The 23,124-nt window shown below is 40.6% G+C and overlaps 1 protein-coding gene across 3 annotated transcripts in view; it reads right to left on the minus strand.

Moving 5' to 3' along the window:
• The window catches only part of DERA (deoxyribose-phosphate aldolase), a 118,325-nt gene that overhangs the window by 58,871 nt on the left and 36,330 nt on the right, over positions 1 to 23,124 (minus strand). For 2 of the 3 annotated variants that reach the window (XM_019452087.2, XM_053894702.1), the window contains 4 exons: positions 10,495 to 10,592; positions 9,191 to 9,338; positions 7,155 to 7,250; positions 5,016 to 5,150 (listed from right to left, as the gene is read on the minus strand). In XM_019452087.2, coding sequence (XP_019307632.2) covers positions 5,016 to 5,150; positions 7,155 to 7,250; positions 9,191 to 9,338; positions 10,495 to 10,592 — 477 coding nt within the window. Of the gene's footprint in view, positions 1 to 5,015; positions 5,151 to 7,154; positions 7,251 to 9,190; positions 9,339 to 10,494; positions 10,593 to 17,687; positions 17,753 to 23,124 lie in introns of all 3 variants that reach the window. The other variant, XM_053894703.1, reaches the window with a different exon arrangement.

The following is a 23,124-nucleotide window of genomic DNA, read 5'->3' on the forward strand; positions in this document are numbered from 1 at the left end:
GGTGTACGTTTCTATGCCCGGACAGGAAGGACTAAAGGAAGTACAGGCAGGGAAAGACAGAGTACTATAAAGAGCAAAACAGGATCTGACAGTAAAAAGCTTACCAGAAAAGGGCCAGGCGAAACAACAAGAACAAAACTTTTTAAATAGAAGATATATGAAGTCAAAAGGCACAGGGGTCTGAAGTGTTAGCTGTGGGGAGGATCACCTCCAGGGTTTTCAGCAGCCAGAGAGCATCACTGTGCTCCAGAACAATCCAATCACTAACACCACAGTTTGGAAACTAACCTGTATTTAAGAGAAAGTGTTCAAATCAAATACTTTTTAATGGATTTCTTTCTAAAATGGCTAGATTCTCTGATCTGATCAAGATTCAACCGTTCTACTTACATAAAAATGACGCATGAAAAGCAGCATGGTTTCGTGGGGAAACTGAGCATGAGTTCTGGAGTCAAGCAGATGTAGGTTCCAGTACTTGGGAGGTTTTGTGGTCTTCAGTATAGGGAATGTGGCTGAAATCGGAGAGGTCAGGAGGTTTTCAAGGGGGAGTGTGCAAAGTGTGAGAAGTTTGAGAGCTTGTTGGGACCTAACCTGAAGACCGCCAACACTTCAGGGATGACGGAGGAGAGAGAGGACCTTGCATACAAGACACAAGGACACAGGAGTCATCAGAAACTTGAAGGAAAACCTGAAGAATTTAGGATTACCAAAGCCAGGCAAAAAGAGTGTTTCCAGAAGGACTGTGCACTGTGTCAAATGCTGAACAGTAGAGCTAAACAAACAACTGCAGAATATTCCCTGGGCATGGGAAAATAAGAGGACATTGGCATCTTGATTAGTACAGATCCAAGGGAAACAAGTAAATATAACTCTTTTAAGAATTGTAGCCATGAGGGAAAGAACAGAAAGGTAGACTTAGCTGGAGATGAGGGGGAAGGTTGACATGTGAGCATTTTTTTAATGGATAAGAAAAGCTTACATTATGTTTAGGTGTTGATGGGAATAGATCGTAGAGACAGATGAAAGATACAGGAGAAAAAAATGGTCAACAAATGGAGTAAGGCCTCTGAAAATGTGGGAGGATATGAGAGCCACTGCACAGAGGAGGGACTGGACTTAGGAGGAAGGAAAAGGAGGAACAAAGGAAAGCAGAGCTGATGCAAGGACCTCAAGGGAGACCCTGTCTACAGGTTTCTATTTTCTCTAGAAAGGAGCAGGTAGGTCTTCTGCTGAGAGTGAAGGAGCCTCAAGATGGGCAGAAGAATTAGAAGCTTGAGGAGAAAGAAACGTTAAATTGTCACCAAAGAGAATTAAAGAAGAGGAATACAGGCCCCCCTCCAGTCTCTTTGAGTTCATGCCCGAAACTGTGGACCCTGTGACCATGAGCACTGATTAGGATACAGTCTGAATGGCCAGGTTTAAAAATGGGACTCTTTTGTGCTTTAACCAGGGTCCTACACACCTCAGCGCACAGAGAGGAGAGGAATCTAGACTTGAACGTTTGAACATATAATAGCCTCACAGACATTTCCATCAGCAAATTCCAAGAAATCAACTCTAGGGGCGCCTGGGTGGCTCAGTTGGTTAAACGTCCGACTTCGACTCAGGTCACGATCTTGCGGTCCATGAGTTCGAGCCCCGCATCGGGCTCTGGGCTGATGGCTCGGAGCCTGGAGCCTGCTTCCGATTCTGTGTCTCCCTCTCTCTCTGCCCCTCCCCCGTTCATGCTCTGTCTCTCTCTGTCTCAAAAATAAATAAACGTTAAAAAAAATTAAAAAAAAAAAAAAGAAATCAATTCTAGGCTCATATTTTAGTAAACAGCTAATATCAAAGCATGACACTGAAAAATACAGTACATAATCAAATTGAGGCAAATTAAGACAAAATACCGCAGTGAAAAAAAGGCCTCAGTCATTGCAGGTTTCTATTTAGAATTAAATTTCCAGTATTAAATGTTCCTTTTCAATTTGTTTTGGGTCAAGAGGTTATTAACACCATAAAAAAGTTAATAGGAAAGTATGGTCTAGGACAAAGATGTGTTATTATATTTTACATGAATGCCTGTTATTAGGAAATTATCAGTTCCTAAAAACAACCATTCCTAGTTCATTAAGGGACAATTACATCAAAACTCATCTCTTATTATATTTTATTCCTCAATTAGTATTCTAGAGACAAGAGCACAAGTTATAATAGAAACCATACTTCTATGTCTACAACTGTTAAATAAAAGATATAGGACATACAGTTTTTTTTTATCTAACCAAATCATATAGTTTATTTCCAAATTTGTTTTAAATATTATGTTTATTCATTTTTCTCCTCTTACCCTGGCCCAAAATCTTAATTGAAATCTATGACTAGAAGGAAACAAGAATTAATATATAGGGACAAGAGACATCTATTTAAAAGCCTGGGTGGCTTAGTTGGTTAAGCACCCAACTCTTGATTTCGGTTCAGGTCATGATCTCACCTCTCCACAGTTCATAAGATCATGCCCTGCACTGGGCGCCATGCTAACGGCACAGAGCCTACTTGGGATTCTCTCTCCATTTTTCTGCCGCTCTCCTGTTCACATGCATGTGCACTTTCTCTCAAAAAAAAAAAAAAAAAAAAAAGAACTTAAAAAAAAAATGTTTGCAATTGGTCAAAGCTCACATGAACCATAGGAAAAGGAACAAAAATCAAAAGCACAAAAAGACATTTGTGAACTGTCAAGAATTTAAACCTGGCAAGGATTAAAAATGTTGATGAAGTATAGTTGGGAGTACAGGGCAACAGGAATGGCTTTAACATTTGTTCTAGATCATTCAGAACTGTGGTATCAGTGACTGCATCACAGTGATACTCTCAGTGCTGCTAAGATCTCTGAGATGACCTGCCCCACAGCTAATGGCACTGTGCCTTTTGACTTCATGTATCTTTTTATTTAAATATTTGTGTTACTGTTGTTTCACCTGGCCCTTTGCTGTTAAGCTTTTTACTGTCAGACCCCGTTTAGCTCCCTATGGCTAAACTGTCCTTCTCTGCCTTCTGTCCTTCTCTGCCAGAACTTCCCTCAGTCCTTTCCGTCTGGGCACAGAAATGTACACCATCTAACTTATTGGGAATGTTAATATTCTAAGCTAAAAGACTACATTTTCCCAGCTTCACTTGCAGCCAAGATGGCCACTGACTCAATTTGAGCCACGGAGGTGTAAGCAAAAATGGTGTATGAGATTTTTAGGATAGGACAGCCCTTCTTTGCTATTATCTAGGAAATGAGTGGAAAGACAGGAGCTTCAGGAGCCATCTTAGAGAATGGCGTGCCCTTAAGCATGAGAGCAGAAGCCAGACACTTTGGAAGTAGAAGAAAAAAGTAGCATAGGTCACCCCTGAAATACCTACCTCTAGACTTTGTACAAGAAAATAAATCCTGAAGTCTTTAAACTACTGACTGAATCTTTGCCTACTCCATAACCAAAGCAATTCTTAATGAATAAACAATGGAATTAGGATTTATAGATGTTAGGGGCACCTGGGTGGCTCAGCTGGTTAAGCGCCCGACTTTGGCTCAGGTCGTGATCTCACAGTTTGCAGATTTTGGACCCCGCATCGGGCTCTGTGCTAACAGCTCAGAGCCTGGGGCCTGCTTCAGATTCTGTGTGTGTGTCTCTCTCTCTGCCCCTCCCCTGCTCATGCTCTCTCTCTCTCTCTTTCTCACACACACACACAAATACATAAAAATTAAAAAAAAAAAAGGATTTATAGATGTTAAGTTAGATGGACTGATGGAGAGAAAGAAGAGTACCTGGGTGGCCCAGTCAGTTAAGTGTTCAACTTGGCTCAGGTCATGATCTCACGGTTCATGAGTTCGAGCCCCATGTCAGGCTCTGTGCTGACAGCTCAGAGCCTAGAGCCTGTTTTAGATTCCGTGTCTCCTTCTCTCTCTTCCCCTCCCCTGTTTGCATTTTGTCTCCCTCCCAAAAATAAATACACATCCAAAAAAAAATTTTTTTTAAAGACTCACAGAAAGATATCCAAGAGATACTGGCAAGTCCAATAAGTAGGTTAAGAAAAAATACATTAAATATAATCCTACTGTTTACTTAAACTTTGAAAAAGGGTGTCAGTTGCAGGACGTCTGGGTAGCTTTGTTGATTAAGGATCTGACTCTTGACTACAGTTCAGGTCGTGATCTCATGGTTCACAAGTTGGAGCCCCGTGTTGGGCTCAGTACCGACAGTGCAGAGCCCGCTTGGGATTCTCTCTCTCTTCTTCTCTTTCTGCCCTTCCCCTGCTTGTGCGCTATCCCTGTCTCTCTCAAGATAGATAAACTTAAAAAAAAAAAAAGCTTTAAAAAAATTTTTAGTTGAACTACTTTTATGATTCTTTTGAAATAGAAAATTGTACTTATTTTAGCTATCAACCATCTCTAGTATACAAAATATATTTAAGGCACAGGTCAAATCTATTTTTTAATATTTAATTATAAAAAGTTTGTTATTGAAATGGGTGATGTTTTTCATAATTGGTGCGATAGTAAATTATGAATCTCAAAGGTAAATATAATAACTCCTAGGAACTATGTGTAAGAATAGCAGGAATAAAGCAGACTTCGCAGACTTACTACTAATCCCACCTCCACAAAATCCACAAAGATTAACATAAAAAAGGGAAGTTTCCTCCACATATTAAACTCTGCATAAATGACTTGCCTAGAGTGATTTATGTATTGAGTAATAAAATACTGGAGGACAGAATAAAAGTTAACAGTCTACTGCATAGAAATAACCACTCACCTAAGCACTCAAAGGGATCTAAAAAGTTCACATAGGTGGGCAACTGTCTAGGATTTGTGAGGGGAACAAGGATGAGCAATACCAGCCGTGTTTTCTCTGAAATTCGCCTTCTGATCTAGTGACTTGTAATCTAGAACAATGACTTCCAAAACATGCTGCCTCTTTTCCAATCGTCTCCATTTCATTCACTAGGACAGAACTAGGCCTCCCTCTTAGGTAAGGACTTGCACATACCTTCCCACTGGCCTGTCAGCACCAAGGTCCTGTTAATTACCACATCAATTTCCGTAGCTCCATCTTCCACAGCCAATCTGATCTCTTCCAATCGTGTTTTTAAATGAGTCTGTCCAGCCGGAAAGCCAGTGGCCACTAGTAAAGAGAGGGAAAAAGAAGGAAGGAAGGGAGGGAGGGAGGAAGGAAGGAAGCAAAGAGAGAGGGAAGGGAGGAAAAAAGGAAGGAAGGGAGGAAGGAAAGAAGACAAATTTTAGTTGGTTTCTCAACAAGGAATTTGATACAAAAACACAAAAAACAACAACAAACAGCATTTAGACTAAAGCATTAATGACACTAAAGAGCTTCACGCTTATGTTGCAAAGTGAAGTGTGAAGAAATAGGTCATCTCATATAGCGTTATTGGTATTAGGATAAATATTAGTATTGCATCGTCTGGAAAACCTGAAAGTAAGTTGCTACAGTGATGCTCGTGAGGGGGCTCTAAGTAAATAGATACTAAGAGAATATGTTATCATCACACCGAGTCATAAAACAGTAGCTGTCGCCCTGTCTTGATGGACCCTGGTTAATTATGGATCCTACTCCTAATCAAGTTGGCTATCATTGTATTCTTGATTTACTCACTCACACTTACAGCTGTGGTAACCAAATTGCAGTATAGTTTTTTCCCACTGCCTATCTTAAAATGAATAGCTAAGCAGATGAGAATAAAGGGAAGAGACAGCAGGAGGGAAAGGTACCTAATTTGTCCACAAAATCGGGACAGGGGTGAGGTGGGAAGAACAGGACCAAGTACAAAACAAAAAACAAAAAACAAAAACGAAAAGAAAATACAGCCACACTTCTGAAAACCTATTATATTTTTTACACGTGCATCATTAATTCCATTTCTATGACTAAAGATAACCTTTTGTATTTCCTTGATGTTATTAAATTCCTTGGGTCTGCTATCTTACAGGAGAGCACGTTTCCCTGTTGTATAAAAGAAAAGCTGAATTGACAGAAGCTGATGAAAAATTAAGGCAGCTGCCAAATACTGTGGGAATCCTCACAAATGGCTTGTATATCAATACTGTATACTATGTTTCTTTTGATGTATCCCTAATAAAATAAATTAATCATCTTTTTAGACTCCTTTTTCAAGGCCCCAGGATATTCCTCTTAACATCTTCTAAAAGTACAATCTAATTTTATATCTGTCCATCCATATACTCACACACACTCAGCTACACAGAAGCTTTTAAGACTCTTCTTTCCTTCATGCCAAGTCCTACTGAGTCTCTCTTAAGCCAATAACTCCTGAACATACCCTCTCTACTTTATCTCCCAGGCTTTGGAGTGGCTCTCCTCACCTCCCACAGGGACTGTGATAAGTCCCCCTAACATCCTGTCACCCCTCCTTAATGTGTCCAGTACCATCTCCTGACCCACTACAGCATAAAGCTGATCATGACATAACCTCTTCTCAAAACCTTGCAGTATGTGCCCCATCACCAGAATGAGCCCAAAGGCCACTGCCGAGCCTAGTTTCCCTATGGGATCCGGCCTTGATCTACCTCTCCAGCTTCAACTCACAGAGCCCCTTGCCCCCTTGCCCCAATTTAGACCCAACAACTGCAAGCCATGTACAGTTCCCTGAACACGTTCCTGTGCCTTCACACACGCTAGTTCCTCTGTCTAAAATCATTCGCTAACTCACCAACACGCCTCCTTACCCTTTAAGACCCTATGCAGCTATTAGCTCCTCTATGAAGAATCCTCTTACTCTCTGTCACCAACCTCTGCAAAATAAATCACTCCCTGCTCAGAGTTACAAGTGTAGCTTCTGCATATCTCTATTAGCATATTTTGCATACATATAATACTATATATATCCTGCATGATGATGTTTTAAACTTGATTATTCCTCCTAAACAACTAAGTTTCCTTAAGGACCGGGAAACACTTCTGTATTCTTGGGAATTCACATGGTCAGCTACTTAGCAGGCAATCAGATACTGAGAGAATGAGTAAATACAAATAATTAAATAGATAAAACTAATTAAAATAATATAAAATTATATATAAAGCCTCCAGGAGTTTTGAGGTGAAGAACCGGAAACAGGTTGAGAGACAACAGCAAAGCCAAAACAATTTTACCCGAAGCCACGGGGATGGTGGAGCCGGCTGCCTTCAGTGCTTTCACAGCATCACACACTCGTGCGGGATAAACACAAACAGCGGCTGTAGTAAGGCCTATGAAGAAAGAAATCGTAACAGCCTACTTTAGCGGAAGTTCAATTTGTACAATATGCTTTTAATTATTATTTATACCACCACACTGGCAGAAATCAAAATGGCAGGAAAAATAACTCCCCCATGACGCTGCACTGAATGAAAAAGTTTTAGGGGCGCCTGGGTGGCTCAGTTGGTTAAGCATCTGACTTCGGCTCAGGTCATGATCTCACGGTTCGTGGGTTCGAGCCCCCCCGTGTGCTGACAGCTCAGAGCCTGGAGCCTGCTTGGATTCTGTGTCCCCCTCTCTCTCTGCCCCTCCCCTGATCTCTCTCTCTCTCTCTCTCTCAAGAATAAATAAACATTAAAAAAAAATTTTAATAGAGAAAAAGCTTTGACTTTCCACATTCCCTTCCAGGTCTTGACAATATGGGTCATTTTCTAACTGTTAAAGTCATGGAATAAAATAATCATGATGCTGCTCTTTGAGGATAATATAATACCACTTTTTAAAAATTCCTAGGGGCGCCTGGGTGGCTCAGTCGGTTAAGCGTCTGACTTCAGCTCAGGTCACGATCTCACAGTCCATGAGTTTGAGCCCCGCGTCGGGCTCTGGGCCGATGGCTCAGAGCCTGGAGCCTGCTTCCGATTCTGTGTCTCCCTCTCTCTCTGCCCCTCCCCTGTTCATGCTCTGTCTCTCTCTGTCTCAAAAATAAATAAACATTAAAAAAAAAAATTAAAAATTCCTAAATGGTAAACATAATGGTCTTGACTCAGTGACAATATTTTATTTCATGTAGATAACAAAATCCAGATTTCTACAGCAAACAGACAGTGGATGAAAAAAAAAATGGACGTGAACCTTACAAGGTAATATAGCAAAATGACATTTAATTGATCCTATTCCCTCTGTTGCAAGAAATAATAATATCTGAATCTGGAGCCCTTATTTGGAAGAATAAGCTCTTAAATCTAAAAAAAATCAAATAAAAATCAAATAGCCAATATAAAACAAAACAAGAGCATAAGACTCATATGAAGTTGTTACTTTTTTCAGCCCCTCCCTCAAGGCTGTTACTTTTAATAACTTTGTATAACAACACCTACAAATAGGTGGTGTTTTTATTGTCAACTCAAAAGAAACATCATAAATATTTTTCAAAAGCTGTGGCGTTATAGGTCTACAAATTATCTACAAATTACTTGGGATAAAACACCAGCATTGGACCAAAGCAGCATCTCTAGCTGCATTCATTACAGACAGGCACTCAGGGATCATGAAACATCTCTCCATGAAAAGCTCCTAAAACCAGCCCAGTGAGTGATACGCACATCATCCCGGAAATGCTGTTAGCCTTCCAGATCTCGGTTTCCTCATTTAGATACAGAGGATCAACTCTCAAAGAAAGGTCTCCTCCTTTCCTAAAATGTTAACATTCTAAACTTACGGCAACTTTAGAAAGTCCTTTCTTTCATGTATACTAAGAGAGTGAATATAACTTTTTTCAAAAGATCTAACCTAATATACGAGCATGCAATATTCCCCATTTGCATTTTATTCTCAAAAGTATTTCATTTACTCACAGAAAATACTTTATGTATGAGATGTGATTATTAAGTAATGAGACTGGCTTTTGCACATGTGGCTAGGGAATGAGAATCAGTATTTTAGAGTCACTAGATAGAAAATTTCCCACACTGAAGAAGTAGAAAGAAAAATAAAGAAACTCTCTACCAGCAACTTTAATCCATGATGGGAAGAACTGACCTAAAAAAGAGATTCAGATTCTCTCCCTGCTGTTTTTTAGAGAAGAATCTCAATTATATGCTATGTACACAAATCTACCAGTGGATCTTACTGCTATTACCATTTAAGCAGCTGAATCTTGTCTTAAGTCCTCTTAGATTTAGTAATTAGTACTGTAAAGGGGTAAACACAGACAGATTATACACAACATTACCTTTATCATGCACATTTAAAGCTTTTAAGAGATCTTCCCGGATTGGATACTTGGCTTTATAACAAAGCCTTTGAACGTTGGAAGATGTGTCATCACCTGAGAGTGTAGTAAGATCTATAAAGGTAACAGCTTTCAGGAGCCAAGCAGCCTGGTTTAAGAAAAGTAAAAAACAAGATTAAAAAAAAAATCGTCAACAACCCAGTTAGTTAGCAGGAAATCATTAGACAAACATTTGTGCTAAAATCTGACATCTACACTGTTCTCAGGCATGTCATTCTCTATATGATATAGACATTGCTCAACAGGGACCAAAAAGATGAACACTGCAGAGAACAAAATAAAAGAGGGGTACAGAGTAGTCTTAAAACTATTTTTCCTTCCGTAGCTATCTCAAAGTGAAATCCCTAATAGAGCAAGCCTCCCCACATCACACCTCCCCATCTTATCCACCAGGAGCCCTGATGGCTACCATGATATGAGAGAACTTGGGAATAAGAGGATCTCTATCTGATATTTCTACCTCCACCCTTGAGATCTAGGATGAGACATTAAAAAAGAAGTCTCTAATTTCTTTGCTGTTTTTTTTTTCACTGTATTCCAACCCCATTTTTAAAACAATATTCATAGTTTGTAATTCATTCTAATGAATTTCCTTTTATCTTTCAATTAGAATATTTCCAAGGATGAGTCAAATGAGAAATGTCACCCTAAAGGATTCAATGGCAATATTTTGCCTCACTTGAGAAATGAATTCTGAATTCCTTCTAGTCCTGTGATCCACAGCACATCTTTGGTCAGTATCCACTGAAGGATATGCTGACCACAAGTACCCCATGAAACATCACTTTTTGAATTTTGGAAAATGATTTATGAAAATTAATAGTGAGGTAAACACGGTGGTCAAAGAAGGTCAACTTTTATGCCTAAGGGCCTCAACAGCAGACACACCAGGTTTAGACGTTATGGTTTAAAAATTAAAATAGAAGACAACCAAAGAAGGTATGTCTAAGGAACTGAATAAATGTGTTGAGGAAATACGCCATTTAATTCACTCATGAATAAAGATGCCTCAAATTCATTTGCGGCTTTGCCACTCAAGAGTGGTAAGATGTTTAACTTGTTCGGATAATGTGCTATCTTTCTCCAACCCATCATCATCATATATGAATTATTAAAATAAGTCATGGACAGCTGCAATCTTTTAAGTTTAGATGCATCTTGAGCAAAATTCAATATTGTGGCCTTGAGGGAAGAGACCAGGCATTGTAAACTACAGGAATAGAATGCTCAAGAAGAAACCTTACTTGCCACTCCTTTTTCACCACTCTGCGAGCCTGGATTTGCTCTGCACGCCTCAGAACTGCTGGTTGATTCACTTGTATTTTGGAGATCCAGCTAAGGTCTAAAGGGGAAAGAAGAACACTTCTTTATCAAATATATTCACCTATTTTCACGCAGTCCTTGAAAGGATATATCATTTTGCATCGAAGCTCTTATAAAGCTTCTGTTTCCTTTTTGCACAATTACAAATCAATAGCCTTGTTGAAAGAAGCTTGGTCATGAAAAGGCATACTTCATGTAAAATCAAGTACAGGAGGAACCGGAAGAACTTGTATTGATTCATTACACAGACATATCTAACAGAGGAAAATGTTACATTACTCCTGCCATGTGCCTCACATCTGACGGCAAAGGCTTATTTGTAAGTGCCCCGTCCAGGAGAACAAATGATTAATAAACTACCTAGTGAATTAATGTTGGGGCTTAAAGGAACCCTTGATCACTACCCCCTACTGACAAGATTAGTCTCTACTAGATGCTGATATGATATATCCCATTCTTTCGTCAAAGGAGACTATTTCAAAATGTATTAGAAATTACAACATTGATAGAACAGAAGTTTCAAAAAGGGAAAGAAAGAAACAAGCTGTTCAAAAGTCTGGGAGACATCTTTATTGCTTCAGTTTTGAAATGCTCTTTCCTACCTCGATCCTACCCTCCATCTTAGTTAACTGTAACTCCTATTTTGAACCCAGCCTACATGTTAGCTTTTGTGAAAACACTGCCGAGCTCCTCAGATAGAGCTAACATTTTGGATACAGCTGTACTGTACAACTTGTATTCAGTTCAGCCAGGAGTCATGGTAAATTGGTCTCCTATGCTCACTGTACTGTGAGTCATGATCTTATCTTTGAGTATCTAACACCAAACACAGGATGGTGCACATGTATTTCACTTTTATCCACCAGCACTCTGTATAACAGAGGTGACCTTAGAGTAAATTGAGCACACACCCATTTACCTTCTGTAAATAACCTCACTTTTATATCCCTCCAGCATCTTCTACCTTCTATAAATAACTTCATTTTTATATCCCTCCAGCAACTTCTTCTTAGAAGAGGCTTAAAAAAAACACAGTGGGAAAGGTTATTCATTAGGAAATATGTCCCAATTATCCGTGATTTTGCTTCCTGCAGTATCAGTTACCTGTGGTCAACTGCAGTCCAAAAACCAAAGATCCTCCTTCTGAGGTACCAGAAGGTCAATAGTAGCCTAACACTAGCTCACAATGTCTGCATCATCACCACATTTCCTCTCATCAGATAGGTATTTTATCATCTCACATCATCACTAGGGTGACTACAGTACAATAAAATATTCTGAGAGAGACCACATCCACATGACTTGTATTATAGCATATTGTCATAATTGTTCTATTTTACTATTACTTATTGCCGTTAATCTCTTAGTGTACCTAATTTATAAATTAAAAATTCTCATAGGTGTGTATGTATAGGAAAAAATATGGTATATATGTAGGGTCAAACACTGTCCACAGTTTCAGGCATCGACTAGCGGTGGTCTTGGAACATATTCTCCATGGATAAGAGGGGACTACGGTACACAATTCTCTACAATGTGATGGGGAAAACCGCTGATTGCATACTGCACCACATAACAACACAAATAATAATAATAAAGCATTTGCATCTACCACAGAGATAAGACTATTTTTCTACAAAAAAAAATTCTCTCATTTCCAATTGATTCCTCTTATCAATATTAATGTTGTAGAAATTCGAAGTGCGAGTTTGAGCGATTAATAATGATATACTTATTTAAATATCACTGAATAAAGAGCAGAGTCTGGGTGCTTTTTTTTTTCAGTTAAACTATTTTGTTAGCCGAAATCATTTAACAAAACAGATTTTTAACATTTCACTCCATCTGCTCCTCAAAGACACTGTGTGTTTTCCTCCTTGTCTACTGAGCCAACATCACAGAGAAAATGGGAGTCTAAGGTCAAGCAAATGAAATCTGCCTCTTCTTCCCTACACAGAGATGGGTTCTAGGTAAAGCCCAAAGAAATAAGACCAGACTGACACATCAGACTCATCCTAATCATAAGACCTATAAGAACCCCTCTATACCCAAAAACAGGGGAGATTCTTAAAAAAACAAAAACAAAAACTAGTAACGGTGATTAGGTTTGTGGTAAAGATCGTTTCAGGCAGATAGTAAAACCAATGAGGCAAAGAGTTGTGTGAAATACAGGGCTCACCACCAAGCCACTGTTGGCAGTGGCCAAAAGAGGGAAGCCTATGCTGGTGGGGCAAGGCTTTGAGGGGCCGTCCTTTATCAGTCATGTGACACTTCTGGAAGCCCCTCCCCACCTCTTCTCTACCACTACCACCAATGGAAGCACTGCTACTGGAGAGAGGTCCAGGACGCTCCATCGCCTGGCTGCCTCTGTCCTCATATGACCCTCTTCTCCCTCTCTGCTCCTCCAACCCTGTGGTACAGCGTTTCTAAACTATCAGGAGTTCACTGGCAAGCCTGTCACGTTCTGTCTCTGGACCTGTGCATGCTGTCTGCTCCTTCTGCCCTTCATTATCTTGCCAATACAGTGAACTCCTACCCAACCTTTAGGACTCAGTTCGAATGCTACTGTCTCTGTGAACCTTCTCCGAACCATACCAGTTGAGCTACTCCTTTGTTCCTTTGCACTTAAGGCTACTCTCTAGTCTACCGTTAGCGCAGACCCCTTCATTCTGAATACACTGATTTGCCGAAATGTTCACATTCCCCACAGATTTTTAAAACTCCAAGCCAAGTGCCTGACACATGGCGGCATTCAATAAATAAGCCGAATGGTTCCCCGACACCAGCCATGATCGAATTCTGAGCAACACCATTCCCAGTTGCTTTAAAACAAAATGAGTGTTTACTTTTTCCCCCCACCACTTTACTGAGGTATAAGTGACAAATAAAAATTGTGTATGTTTAAGATACACATCTTGATGTTTTGATATGCATATGCACTGCGAAATAACCACCACAATCAAGCTAATTAACCTATCTATCACTTCACACCATTTTCTCTTTTTCCCTTTTTTGTGTGTGCTGAGAACAATTAAGATCTGCTCTCTGGGCAGATTTCAAGCACACGATAAAGTATTGTTAACAATGGTCACATTACCGTACACTAGATCTCTGGAACTTATTCACCTTGTATAATGGAACTTTGCACCCCAACTGTTTCCAGTAAAGGAACTTGGGAATCTCCACAAGAGAAGTTGGGATTGAGGCATGCATGGAATACCTGAGGACATCCACCTTAAAAACTAATTTTTAGTAATATTCCCCACCAAAGGTTAGAACCCACAGGGCCTGCTCTCATACTTCACAGACATCACTTGCCAGAGGTCCCTGCAAACCACCTACTGGAGAATGTAATAGGCTAACTTCTCTTGCAGTATCAGCCTCCACTGTTAAAAATATCATTAGTGGTCATAAAATTATCTGGCCCCATATTTAATCCAGCCACAGAATTTGCCTCTGTGACCTCCCATGGTAATGAATTATATAAGTGACTATCTCATTTTATTAGCACTTAATTTGCTACTCTTTAATTTCATCAAATAACCCTTGTTCTCATATTATGGGGTCTGGGGAAAAGAAAGGACTGATTGGCCTTTGTTATGTCCTTCATAATTTTTAATATTTTATTCGAGTACCCTTTAGCGTCTCCTTTCCGGGAGAAGTGATTCTAATGCACACAATCTCATCAGTACCATAGAATCTTCTCTTACGGGGCCAGGAGGGGTTTCAAGTGCACGTGCCTTTGGGGAGAATCAACATGAAGCCATAATTGGAAGGCGATAATACTCTTTTCTTAAAACTCTCCCATGAAAAAATGCCCTACTGTGTCTCTTAGTATGTCATTTGGGTGGCTTTCAGGCCCTTCTGTCAGTTATAAATTTATTCTCAGATACTCTTCTCACAATTTTTTATTATTGTTATCTTTCCTGTGTGAAGTCTCAATGGAGACCAATCATTTTCCTTACAACTCTACCATGTGGTCTGTCACTTCCACGAGTGCTTCCCTGGATGTTCTAGCACTTCTTCAGAGTATTTCAAATGGTAACTCTGTGAAAGGAGGTTTATTTGTATTTTGATTTGACCTTTGTTCCTAATAGAGAAAAATACATTGTGATAGCTTAGTAGAGATTTTTTTTCCCCCAAATTTGGGAAAAGGAAGAAAGACTAAATTTCCCATGCTTTCTTTTCATTCTTTTCTGTTTATTTCCAGTTCTAATTTGCAACTTCCCAGGAATCAGCCAGACCTTTCCATATGCACAAGTGCCTAGCACAAAAATAGTTGCTCAATAAGGCTCTTGCATCACAGTAAATTTATAAAATTTTTAAAAATGTTTATTTATTTTGAGAGAGAGAGAGAGAGAAGGAGAAGCAGAGAGAGAGGGAGATAGATAATCCCAAGCAGGCTCCACGCTGTCAACACAGAGCCCAACAGGGTTCAGTCTCACAAACTGTGAGATCATGATGTGAGCCATAATCAGGAGTCGGTTGCTTAACCAATTAAACCATCCAGGCGCTCCACAGTAAATTTATTGTTTACCACAGACCCTGTAACTGGTGAAATATCAACTTGACCATGTCTAGTCCTTTTTTTTTTTAATGTTTATTTTTGAGAGACAGACACAGATCATGAGCAGGGGAGGGGCAGAGAGAGGGAGACACAGAATACGAAGCAGGCTCCAGGCTCTGAGCTTTCAGCACAAAGCTCAACACAGGGCTCAAACTCACAAATCATGAGGTCATGACTTGAGCCGAAGTCGGACGCCCAACTGACTGAACTACCCAGCAGCCCCAACCAGGTAGGGTCTTTTAAACTCAGCCTTGGAAAAGGGCAGCTTGGCTAGAAAAAAAAAGAGCTTTGGATGTTAGTGCATGCCTGATCCATCCAAGCTCATAAGATACTCAACTTATATAAATGAGCAGACTCAGCCTTGCCCACTTCCTAAGCCAAAAATATACAAGAAAGACTGGAAGCCCCATCCTTACTAGCAGGTAGGAATAAGAATTAGCTTTCTTCACAAAGTCTACTACCATCCAATAAGCCCCCGGTAAGCTCTCTGGGGCATCCACGCCCCCACTGGACATGAGCCAACTTTTCCAACATCCTACTGTGTAAACCCAATTCTCAGAGCCCAGATAGATGATCTAAAAACTAAGACACCCGGGCTCAGTTGGTTTAGTGTCCAACTCTTGATCTCAGCTCAGGTCTTAATCTCAGGGTCATGAGTTTAAGCGCCACACTGGGCTCCATGCTAGGGGTGAAGTTTATTTAAAAAAAAAAAAAATAGAAACCAAGACACCAGCAACTTAGAACATATATTACTACTAGTCACAGAGCCTTACTACTATGACATCTCCCCAGAGCCACTCTGACCCTAATCTTCAACTCCTATCTCCATTAAGACCACTCTTTAGGTTATTAATCCAAGTCCAGGTGAATATTAAGTTTACTACACCCTCTAAAATATTTCAACTTAGGGGCACATAGGCAGCTCAGTCGATTAAGCATCTGACTTCAGCTCAGGTCAAGATCTCACGGTTCATGGGTTCGAGCCCCACATCAGGCTTTGTGCTGACAGCTCAGAGCCTGGAGCCTGCTTCTGATTCTATGTCTCCCTCTCTCTCTGCCCCTCCCCTGCTTATGCTTTGTCTTTCTCTCTCACTCTCTCTCTCTCAAAAATAGATAAATATATTATTTTAATTTTTAAATAAATAAAATACTTCAACTTAGGTTTCTGGCATCAATCTGACATGATCTGCTAACTTGTTCCTTCTTTACCAATCTAGAATATTCTCTGCTTACCCTCCTGTTCCCTCTGGCTTTCATTTCTAGTATGTATTGTATCCATAGCCATGTGGGTTATAACATTCTTTCAGAACACATCACAGTGGAAGAAAGTCTGGGCTCACATTATAAGATACATGTGCTCTTGTACTTGCTTCACATAGCAGCATCCCATTGTGATTTTAAGGTCTCCCCATTTTCTCTTATCCTTCATCCCTCCTTAAGACATGAGCCCTTTCCCAGCTATTGCTGCTCTTTACTAAGTAATTTCTCCCAATTATTCTTCTTCTCGATTCATCAGCTATTGCCTGTAGGTTAATCTAGACACCAAAAGGAGAACCTAGTCACTTGTTCTGGCATCAAAAGTACTGTTTGTTGCGGTCTCCAGGCTCCCTGTTTCAGATCCACTTGTTCCAAGGATGCCCATAACCACTCAGTGACTAGCCTTAAAGGTTCAACAGCTAGGGGTGGCTGCAATTATGTAGCCAGAGAGCCAGAAGCCCTTAGAGGAGTGAAGCACCCAAATGCAAGTCCTACTACCTCTCCATTTAGCCTGTCTGGCCTGTAGGCACTGTGCTACACAGGGTGAGAAATGCAGTGGCATGAAACAGGTTGCTGCTATCCTGAAAGAGCTTAGGGAATAAAGTTACAGACTGGCAAGATCTGAATAATATAAAAAATATGGGGACATATGTTGGCTTTTAACCAACATTTCCAAAGAATCAGTTAGGAATCTTTCAGTTTTTAAAAATGACAAAAAACTGACTTTGGTGACTGGAACAAAAAGGGAAGGATGGTAAAAACTCAGATAACTGAGAAGAGATTGGAGGAACAAGCTCAGAAAAGAGACAGGAACCCAAGACAACAATACAGAGCCAAAACCAGAACAACGCCAGCATTTAACAGCAATAGCCTGGCCAAGATGTCACAGCAGCTGCTGCGGACAATGACACCACCACTTAATCTAAGTCACTCGGAGCCTCAAGTTCCATATAAAAGCATCCAAAGCCTGAACTATGCATGACTGTGGGTGGCAGGGAAGAGGAGAGATCCATTCCTTCCTCTTTGTGCCTCCCTGATGGAATTGCCCAACACTAAGAGGACAGGAGTTAGTTGCTGGAAACTCAAAAAAATTATAAATTTCTATGACAATGGTCAGTAAGTTTGGGACATGCTACATGGGTTAGTTTCTCTTAGAGATACATAAAACATTTAGCACATTAGCCTCTACAACAAAGTCCCACAGGAAAGAAAGACTCTTGGATTTTCTTTAATTCAGCATTTCTCAAACATTTGACCACAAAAGGCATTTTCCCTGTAACATACACCTACCACAATGGCTGGGCAATAAGTCAAGTTCAGAGGAAGGGAAGGTCGGAGCCAGTTCATCCAGCTGGCTAAAAAAAAACTCTTAGTAAATAAGTGGAGATGAGAGATTGACCCTAAAGCAGAGGTTTTCAGTCTGGAGACATTTTTGGTTGTCGCAGCTGGTGGTAGGAAAGTGACACTTGCATCTAGTAGGCAGAGAGGCCAGGGATGCTGCTAAGCATCCTACAACGTACAGGACAGTCTCTCTCAGTAGTATAAGTGCCTGACACTAAGCTTTTGATTGCTTAGGCATCCATTTCAGGACATCTGTCCTGAATAAACACATCAGCAGCTGTATGACACTGCTACTAACAAACCAAGCAACAAGGAGCTAGACAGCCCCCCCACACGAAGGTCCCTCTCTCAGAGAGCCCTGGGTAACCTAGACAACCACCTGAGTCACCTTGCTTCCCCTTCTTATGCTCCAATTCCTGCTCTTTTGCTTTAAATTAGCCAATAGAGAGAGAGCCCACAAAACCCTAGACACCCACCCTGAGACCCTAAATAAAGACACAGGTCATCGCTTGTGCATGCACACTTGCTCTCTCTCTACCTGAAACTACACAGTGCGGCCCTCAGGTGTGCCGTGTACTCTCCAGGACCTGTGAGTAATAAGTCTTGATCCTCAAAGTTCCCTGATGATTTTTGCTGAAATGTGCCCTGCAGCTGTGACAAGAACAGGAAGAGGTGGCCCACCCACAAATAGGAGCCCCAGTAGGGGAACTGTCTATGGAATTTGCCACAAATGATGTAACCAGGTGGGCACTGCGGGCATTCCTAACCAAGGCCACTACCAGTAACAGGCTCAGGACCAACAGCACGGTCCAATAACAGAGAGTAATTGGCCCCAAACGTCAATAGTGCCAACGTTGAGAAAGCCTACCCGAAGGATGGGCAGGATCAAGAAGAAAAAAGTGGAACCACTGAAGGTTTAAGGGAAATAGAGTGTCAGGAGTAAAAGCAAGTTGGCTCTACATGATTCACTGTGGCTTATTTATAAAGCTTCTTAAGTACCAGGCTAAGGAGTCTAGAGCTGTGCTATCCAATCAGTAGCCACTGGCCACATGTGGCCATCCGAGCATCTGAAATGTGGAACAGTCCAATTTGAGATATGCTTTAAGTATAAAATACTCAGCAGATTTCAAAGATTTAGCACCAAAATGAATGCAAAACATCTCTGTAATTATGTTTTGGTATTGATTATACACTGACAATATAATATTTGGGTTAAATAAATATTTGGTTAAATAAAAAGTTATTAAAACAATTTTCACCTGTTTTTTACCTTTTATAATGTGGATTCTAGAAGACCTTAAATTACTTTGTGTTGCCCGTTGTATTTTTTTTTTTAAGTTTATTTACTTTGAGAGAGAGTGTGTGGAAAAGAGGAGCAGAGAGAGAAGAGAGATAGAATCCCAAGCAGGCTCTGTGCTGTCTGCACAGAGCCCAATGCAGGGCTCGATCTCACAAGCAGCAAGATCACAACCTGAGCCAAAATCAAGAGTCATACACTTAACCAACTGAGCCACCCAAGCACCCCGCACATTGTATTTCTATTAGACAGCACTGGTCTAGACTTTCTCCTGTAAGTGATCAGAGCCTCTGAAGATTTCCAAACTGGGCTGTAACAGAATCAAAGAAGTATTTTTTAAAAATAATCAGCATACAGAATATGTCCCATAGAAACGCTTACACAAATACACAAATACAAGTATGAAAAGGTATTTATGATAGTATTGTTACAAGGGGTACCAAGATCCATGACTGGTTCAATCAAATATAGCAGATCCATAATACAGAATATGATCCAGCCATTAAAAAGAATGAGGTAGATCAGTAAGTACTGTCACGGAAAACCGATCATGGTGCATTACTCCGTGAAAATAAGCGACCCGCACAGCAGTGATTTTCTAAAATAAAAATGTTTACAAAAACAACAATACAAGTATAAAACATATCTCTGTTGGTACGTGTGCAAAAAAAGTAGAATATATACCAAATTGATAGGAGGGTCTGTTCTCTTCAGAGCTAGAATTATATAAAATTTCTACTTTCTCATGTTGCAGTTCCATAAAACTGAAAATCTTTACCAAGTGCAAGCTTTATCTTACTGAGCAGTAAAAACAAACTACATTAAACTCTTTTGAATTACGAGGCACACAAGCAGGAGTGTGCAGGACAGGTGGAGAGAGACTACAGTAGGTAAATCAGTAAGGTATCTGTCGCTGTAGTCCAGACATCAGCATCGTAGGACGCCTCCCTGGGGCATTTCACACTCCAAACCTGTCGTGACCTACCTTGCCACTGAGCTCTTCCACAAACCCAGCCTGACACGGCTGTATGATGCCAGGTGGAAGGGATAACATCAGAATGCCACCATTACTGCTCCCGTAGAAAAGATCACCAAAACATTAGCACCATAGGCCACCAGACAGAACCTGATTATTATATAAATCCTATATGATACTAATATCACACCTGGGTGAGACAGGACCACACCGGCCCACCCATAGCAATGCCCTTCTGCATAGTTAAGGAGTTTACGGGGCCAAAGATCCAGACTTTCCCTGATACCACATTCTCTTTCCAGTCCATGTGCAGGTACACAGGACCCCAGAATTCCTGGACCAAATGGCATTAGGCCTGCTCACAGAGTGTTATATAGGGGTCTCCGTGCCAAAGTTGATAGCTTAAACTTAAGATATGAGACAGATCAGGGACTTTGCTCCTAGAAAGTCTGGTCGATACAAATCCATCAATGGATTACATTTATTCTTTCATTCAACTAATAAAAAGGGAGTACACACGATGGTGCCAGCACTGCTTGAGGCTCTGTGGATTCAGCAGTGAATGAAAAAACAAAATCCATACTCTCACAAAGCTTCTTCTAATGAGATAAGACAAATAAACGTATAAATATATGTTGAACACATTATGGAACGTATGTTACATAGGATAAGAGAAAGGAGAATGCAGGGATGGGCATGCTCAGGGAGAATTTCTGGTATGAAAACAACGGAGCAGAGCCCCATATTAAATAAGGAGGTGAGCAAAGAGACCATCAACCAGGGGAAACAGTGTTGTAGGCAGAGAGCGGAGCAAATGCAAAAGCCCTAAAGCAAGAGCGAACATGTCATATTTGAGGCAAAGCAGGGACACAGGTGTAACTGGGGGATGGTAAACAAGAGGACTGGGAGTGGTAGAGATAGTAGTCAAAGAGGCAGGCATGGACCAGGTCATAGAGTAAAATGTTCTCCACACTGAGAGCCATGACCCATGGACATGTCATGAAATCAACTTTGTCAGCTACAACCAGTATTTTTTAAAAAGAAGAAACAAAATGGAAGACATCAGGACACCTTATATACAATACAGATAAGGGTCATGTACAGACATTTTGTTTCAACATATGTACATATGTAGGCATGTACTACATGGCTGTAATATAAAGTACATGGCCTGTTGTGAAGCATGGCCCGTAAGGTTTGAAAGCCCCTTAAGAAGGACTTTTTCAGCACAGAAAAGACTTTAGATGTGAGACAGGAAGTCTTCAGAGAACTCTGTGTGGAGGAATGAAATGATCTGATTTAGATTTACATTTTAGGAGGTCCCTCTGGCTGCTGTGGGGAAGCTAATAGGAGGCTCATGCAACAGCAGGAAGTAGCTTGAACCAGAACAATGGTAGCGGGGAGGAGAGAGTGGTCATAACCTCATCAGTCCACTGACTGTACCATTTCAGTCTTCACACTTTGCCTTCGGACAAATAAGAGCTGCCTATTCTCTGGTGCCATCTGGAGAGTAAACAGTCCAAGAAGAGTTAGTATTCTAGAAGTGGCTGGAAGGTTCACAGAGCACAAAAATCAAGGAAGAATTCCTTCTGCGCAGTACCCACAAATATCCTCAGCTAAGTGTCTGTGTGGAAAGTTCACAGACTGGAACAAACCATCAGAGCTGATCCCTCTGCATCCACGCTCTGACCACTGGAGTAAAATCAAATACTCAGCACAATCAGGTCCATCTGCTGAGCTTCTGGTCCTCACTAGAGTCAACCCGTCATCCTAATTGGCTCAGGACACACTCAGTTGACACTCCCTGTCCCATCCAGTTTAGCATTGCTTCCATATTTCATTTTTTTAATAAATAAAATATGGGCATGTGGGTGGCTCAGTTGGTTGAGTTTCCAACGTTTCAGTTGGTTGAGTTTCCAACGTTTGATTTTGGCTGAGGTCATGTTTCCAGGGTCGTGGGATGGAGGCCCATGCAAGGTTCCGCACTGAGCATAGGGCCGCCTTGGGATTCTCTCTCTCTCTCTCTCTCTCTCTCTCTCTGCCCCTCCCCCCTGCTCACATACACTCTTTCTCTCAAATAAAAACATAAAATAAAATTTTTAATGAGCAAAATAAACCAGGCTGGGTTTCAGAGACCCCAGCTTCTACCGTATTCTCCAGTAATCATGTAAGAGGAAAGTGCAATGAACAGAGATCTCACTCAAATATGTACTTCACTCTGTAAAGAGACCACAATTCGACTCTTCCCCCATCTTCCAGACATAACAAAACTAACACTCCTGGAATGCAGGACATTCACTGAAAACTGAGGGTACTTGGGACATCTGTGGCTACCAACAGCTAACTCCTTCCAGTCTTGGGTGGTGGTAGGAGAAATACACAACACTCTTGTGTCTCTGCAGTCATTTGAATCTAACCAGCCAGTTGTGCCCTGGCCTGGGCCCAAACCCACAAGAGACACAGACACACCATACCACCAGTCAGTAGGGCATGAGAAGTGTGAGAAACTGTACGTTAGGCAAATAAGGAACGTGTACGGGGAATATCTAGATTCCTGGAGGAGAACTAACTGAAAGCAATGTTTTTGTCATTTTTTACATTTTGTAAATCTAAAACTATTTAGGGTTAGTCCTTTTTAGTTTGAAAAAATCTATTAGCAACAATGAGCTCAAAAAAAGTATGCTTAATGAAATATTAAATTCTGAACTTCCATTTCTCCGAAAAGCCGATGATCTGTAATTTGCACAAAATGCTTTTCAACGTTTACAGTGTGCCAACATAGCTCTACAGAGATGTCACTCACTCTAAGACCCAAATCTGCTAAAAAGCATCTTTATACATACTTCAAAAATTAGCTTATGTTAAGAAGCCTGTGCTTAAAGATGGCTTTTTAACACGGCCTCAGAAGATGCAGTTCCATAAAGTTCTGAAGCATGACTTTCCTTTTAGATAAAATGAGTATGGATGGTCCCCAAGTTACAATGGTTCAATTTACAATTTTTCAATTTTACAGTGATGCAAAAGCAATATGCATTCAGTAGAAACCATACTTTGAATTTTGAATTTTGACCTTTTCCCAGGATAGCGGTATGTGGTAGGATCCTCTCTCATCA

The sequence above is a fragment of the Panthera pardus genome, unplaced genomic scaffold (assembly GCF_024362965.1).
Source record: "Panthera pardus isolate Hobbes unplaced genomic scaffold, ASM2436296v1 HiC_scaffold_6, whole genome shotgun sequence".
Taxonomy (NCBI): Eukaryota; Metazoa; Chordata; class Mammalia; order Carnivora; family Felidae; genus Panthera; species Panthera pardus.